General features: G+C 61.9%; 1 protein-coding gene across 2 annotated transcripts; it reads left to right on the forward strand.

Annotated features, from left to right (window-relative positions):
- The first annotated feature begins 1,354 nt into the window (after positions 1-1,354).
- Positions 1,355-4,573, forward strand: LOC129015761 (chymotrypsinogen B2). 2 transcript variants are annotated; one of them, XM_054454282.2, is made up of 7 exons: positions 1,355-1,505; positions 2,400-2,503; positions 2,602-2,681; positions 2,774-2,852; positions 3,083-3,263; positions 3,704-3,837; positions 4,353-4,573. In XM_054454282.2, exons 1-7 carry the CDS (start codon positions 1,454-1,456, stop codon positions 4,512-4,514), a joined length of 792 nt encoding a protein of 263 aa, XP_054310257.1. In that variant the 5' UTR covers positions 1,355-1,453; the 3' UTR covers positions 4,515-4,573. The 2 variants fall into 2 exon arrangements, with proteins under 2 accessions (XP_054310257.1, XP_054310258.1); XM_054454283.2 differs by lacking the exon at positions 3,704-3,837.

Here is a 4,573-nt window from a genome sequence, read left to right on the forward strand (position 1 = left end):
TCCGTCCTGCTGGTGCCCGCCCTCACCTCTGTCCTCAGACAATCTCCTAGAATGAGCAAAGGGCCTGGACAGGTGATTCACTCAAGAAAGAGGAATGTAGGGGCCCCGCCAGCATGGATTGCGTGCTTGGCCTGGTCTTGGTGCTCAAGAAGGCTCTTCCTTTTGTCATGGGACCCATACTCTAAGCGTCCTCAATTACATACAGGATCAGAGAGGGCAAGTAGTTTGCCCACGGCTCCACAGCTGCCTGACCCCAAAACCCGTGCTGTAAACACACATGCTGCAGTCATCAGTGCGGTAGAATTAAAAACAGCCACGAGGCACCTTTTCCTGTGCATTTTGGGGAACTTGCCCTCCATCTGGCAGCCTCAATCCAAAATTTCCCCCTCCCCCATTTCCCAGTTGCTGAGAAAGGGCTCCACCATCCATGCTGCCACCCACAGCAGGCACCAGGTGTCCCTGCCCATGCTCTGCCTTGAGGTTCAACCTCCATCAGTTCTCATCAGGGGGATGCCAGGCCCCTAGGCCGGGCCCTAGGCCCAGTCTTACCCTCTGGTGCCACCTGCTCGGCTCCAGGGCCCAGGTGTGCTGGCGCCTGTGTGCAGGGGTGGCCCAGTGTGAGGACAGCGGGCAGCTACCCCTCCCCTGTACACAGCCCAAGTGACCAACACAGATGTTGACTGGGCCCTCACTGAGCCTTCTTAGCCATCCCCTGGGACCCGGGGAGCACCCACACCCCAGCCTCTGGCTACACCATGGGGCACAAGCCTGCTCCCCCAGCCTCTCCTCTACTTGGTCACATTGCCCAGCAGTTTTCTTTTTTCTTTTTTGAGACGGAGTCTCACTGTCACGAGGCTGGAGTGTAGTGGTGCAATCTCGGCTCACTGCAACCTCCGCCTCCCGCGTTCACACCATTCTCCTGCCTCAGCCTCCCAAGTAACTGGGACTATAGGCGCCCGCCACCACGCCCGGCTAATTTTTTGTATTTTTAGTAGAGACGGGGTTTCACCATGTTAGCCAGGATGGTCTCGATCTCTTGACCTTGTGATCCGCCCTCCTCAGCCTACCAAAGTGCTGGGATCACAGGCGGGAGCCACCGCACCCGGCCTGCCCAGGGGTTTTCAAACCGTGAAAATATCAAGTGAATTATTTGCAGAGCACAAGAGACTCAGCTGGGGCCCAAACCCGGGGATGCTGGACTCAGCCCCTGGAGGCCCCTGCCCAAGCCTGGGCCTGGAGGAGAAAGGCAATGGTCGAAGGCCACCTGGGTTAGCCCGGCTCAGCTAAGGCCACAGCTGCTGCCATCCCAGGCTCCCTGGCCAGCCCTGTACCGACACATCTTGTCCATTCCCAGGGAAGGGATTATCACCTCAAGGTCTCCAGATAACAGCAGGCGCACAGGGCTATAACGGGGACCCGCAGACAGGTGTCCCACACCCCTGCCAGCGGCACCATGGCTTTCCTCTGGCTGCTCTCCTGCTGGGCCCTCCTGGGCACCGCCTTCGGTGAGTGTCAGGCCCTGTGGAGGCCGAAGGGTTGTCTCCTCTCACTCCCAGCCCCGAGGCCAGCAAGGGGCAGCAGGGCCCCAGCTCCCAGTTCAGCTGTGCACCGCAGTGTGGGCCTGGGCGAGTCACCAGCTCCATCTCTGCCGTGGGCACTGTGAGGCCTGGACCAGGTCATAGCCTCCCTCCCAGGCTCAGCTGCCGCCTCCGAGCTTGGGAGCTGGGGAGTCCCTCTCCCCTTCCTCACCCCCAGCCGACCTGAGGCTCCCAAGGGAGGAGGCAGGTGTCCGGGGGCTGCCCTGAGGCCTTCAGGAAACTCCCAAACAGTCAGTGGCCCCAGCACTGGGCAGTGGCAGCTGGGGCTTGGCGCCATTCAGTCCAAACCTTTCAGAACCTCAAGCCTCACTCACCCTCTTAAACTCCTGCTCACGGAGCACTTCCCGGGTGCCAGGCACAGAGCTGGCGCTCTGCCTGCTCACTCTACCAAACCTGTGAGGTCAGAAACGGTGTGATCCCCATTTTGCTGATGGGGACACTGAGTGGCTTAGCTGGGCAGGGAGGGAACCAGGTTCAAACCCACAGAGTCTGGCCTCCCAGCCTGAGCGCTGGGGCTGCTGCCCACCGCACACTCCACCTGTGTGACTTCTCTGAACTGAGGTGGGACCAACACCCCATTCCTCAGCAGCCCACGGCCCAGTTCATTGGACTCAGTTGTACCCGGGGATTCCAGCACTGGGGAGAGGAGAGCCAGGGCCAACTTCTCAGAGGAGGGGATGTGGGAGCCAGTCTAGGTCCCAGAGACTGGAAAAGAGTTGGGAGTGAGAGGAGGCTGGAGCATTGGGACCCAGTGGGTGGGGTCCCAATGGCGGGGACCCCTCAGCCCACTCCCCACCCCAGGCTGCGGAGTCCCCACCATCCACCCGGTGCTCAGCGGCCTGTCCAGGATCGTGAATGGGGAGGACGCCATCCCCGGATCCTGGCCCTGGCAGGTGTCCCTGCAGGTGAGGGGGGTTCTGCAAGGCGGGGGGCACCCTGGGTAGGGGCCAAGCTGGGGGTGCCCCCGGGTGTGAGTTGCTGGCCCTCCCCATCTTGCTCCCAGGACAAAACCGGCTTCCACTTCTGCGGAGGCTCCCTCATCAGCGAGGACTGGGTGGTCACCGCCGCCCACTGCGGGGTCAGGTGAGGACCAGGCAGCCCCGGGCTCCGCTTCCAGCCCCGGTCGGGTGGGAGGGGAGCAGGGCATGTTCTCTCACCCACAACGCTCTGCCCAGGACCTCCGACGTTGTCGTGGCCGGGGAGTTTGACCAGGGCTCTGACAAAGAGAACATCCAGGTCCTGAAGATCGCCAAGGTACCCAGGCCCCGTGCAGCAGAGGGCAGGGGTGTGGGCATGGGGGGAGACCCCTTGGCTGCTTCAGGGACAGGCATCCAGTGGGGCCGGGCCGGCCTCGTGTTTCCCATTCTGGCCCTGCGGATGGACTGCTCCTTAACGGGCACCAGGGAAGGAGTCTGTGTCCTCAAAGCCTGCAGGTCCTGCCTCCTCCCAGGGCCTCACCCTGGCACTCTGGCCCCCATCCCCAGGTCTTCAAGAACCCCAAGTTCAGCATTCTGACCGTGAACAATGACATCACCCTGCTGAAGCTGGCCACACCTGCCCGCTTCTCCCAGACGGTGTCCGCCGTGTGCCTGCCCAGTGCCGACGACGACTTCCCCGCGGGGACACTGTGTGCCACCACAGGCTGGGGCAAGACCAAGTACAACGGTGAGGGGCCACGGGGCTGCCTCCAGGGTCGGGGCTGCCTGGCCATAGAGTCCCCCCGTGACCATTTGGCTCTTCTTGTTTGGCTCTAAATTCCAACATGCTCCTAACTGTCCGTTCGTTATTGAAAATCCTCTGAATTTAAAATCCCCCAAATGCAAATAAAATCCAGGTCGGATCATGAGGAGCCTGCACAGGAAGCTTCTGAGCAGCGCCCGGCCGGGTGAGCCCTGCCCTGGTTGACCTGCCTGGAGTCGCAGTGCGGGGCTCCCACCCGGGCAGGGCCGAGGCCCCCTTGTCCCACAGGCGCTTCTGAGGCTCCAGGGGCCGTACCCAACATCGTGGTGATGGTGCAGGGGAGGGCAGGCGTGTCAGCCCCGGGTCTCTCCCTCCTCTCTTGGCTGAGTGAGCCCAGGGGCCCTGACCCTCCTCCTGTCCTATAGCCAACAAGACCCCCGATAAGCTGCAGCAGGCGACCCTGCCCCTCCTGTCCAATGCCGAATGCAAGAAGTTCTGGGGCAGAAAGATCACCGACGTGATGATCTGTGCCGGGGCCAGTGGCGTCTCCTCCTGTATGGTGAGGCTGGCCCTGCCCAGGCCCTGGCCAGGCGAGCGGGGTGCAAGGGAGGCCTGGGCTTTCCACCTCTCTCTGCTCCCATCTACTAACCCCACTCCTTCCTGGTGTCAGAGTCGCCTTGTTGCAAAATTCCATGGCCAGTGTCAGAGCCAGTGGCTCTTGGAGTTGTGCAGTGCACAATCTGGACAGTGGATCCCAGCAGGCCAGCGGGCTCCAGCAGCCCTCCCTCCCACACACGGACCCCTTGGCCAGCGCCACCATGCTCTTCCTCCTATTGGTCAAATCAGCTTTACTGAGCTTCCATTAAAGGGTCCCATTCCGGGGCTGGCTCAGGCTTCCAGGGGCATGAACCACATAAGCAGCTACTGGGGTCTTTCATAACCTACGCAACAGGACATGCTGAGCCTTTGCTGCGTGTGGGGTCCTGGACTGGACTCTGGGAACAATGTCCAGTGGCCCCTGGGACCAGTCTGTCTTGGCTGCCAGATCCAAGCCCCCTTCTCCCTCTCCCACAGGGCGACTCCGGCGGCCCCCTGGTCTGCCAGAAGGATGGAGCCTGGACCCTGGTGGGCATTGTGTCCTGGGGCAGCAACACCTGCTCCACCTCCAGCCCCGGCGTGTATGCCCGTGTCACCAAGCTCATACCCTGGGTGCAGAAGATCCTGGCTGCCAACTGAGCCCGCAGCTCCCTCCAACCCTGCTCCCCACAGAGCCTCAATAAACCCATGGAGCACGT

Source organism: Pongo pygmaeus, chromosome 18 (genome assembly GCF_028885625.2).
Source record: "Pongo pygmaeus isolate AG05252 chromosome 18, NHGRI_mPonPyg2-v2.0_pri, whole genome shotgun sequence".
In the NCBI taxonomy this organism is placed as follows: Eukaryota; Metazoa; Chordata; class Mammalia; order Primates; family Hominidae; genus Pongo; species Pongo pygmaeus.

Excerpts from the sequence above, each read along its gene's own strand:
- LOC129015761 (XM_054454282.2), top strand. The coding sequence starts at position 1,454 with ATGGCTTTCCTCTGGCTGCTCTCCTGCTGGGCCCTCCTGGGCACCGCC. Across the intron at positions 2,504-2,601 it reads CCTGGCAGGTGTCCCTGCAG|GACAAAACCGGCTTCCACTT; the intron begins GTGAGGGGGGTT and ends TCTTGCTCCCAG. Across the intron at positions 2,853-3,082 it reads AGGTCCTGAAGATCGCCAAG|GTCTTCAAGAACCCCAAGTT; the intron begins GTACCCAGGCCC and ends CCCCATCCCCAG.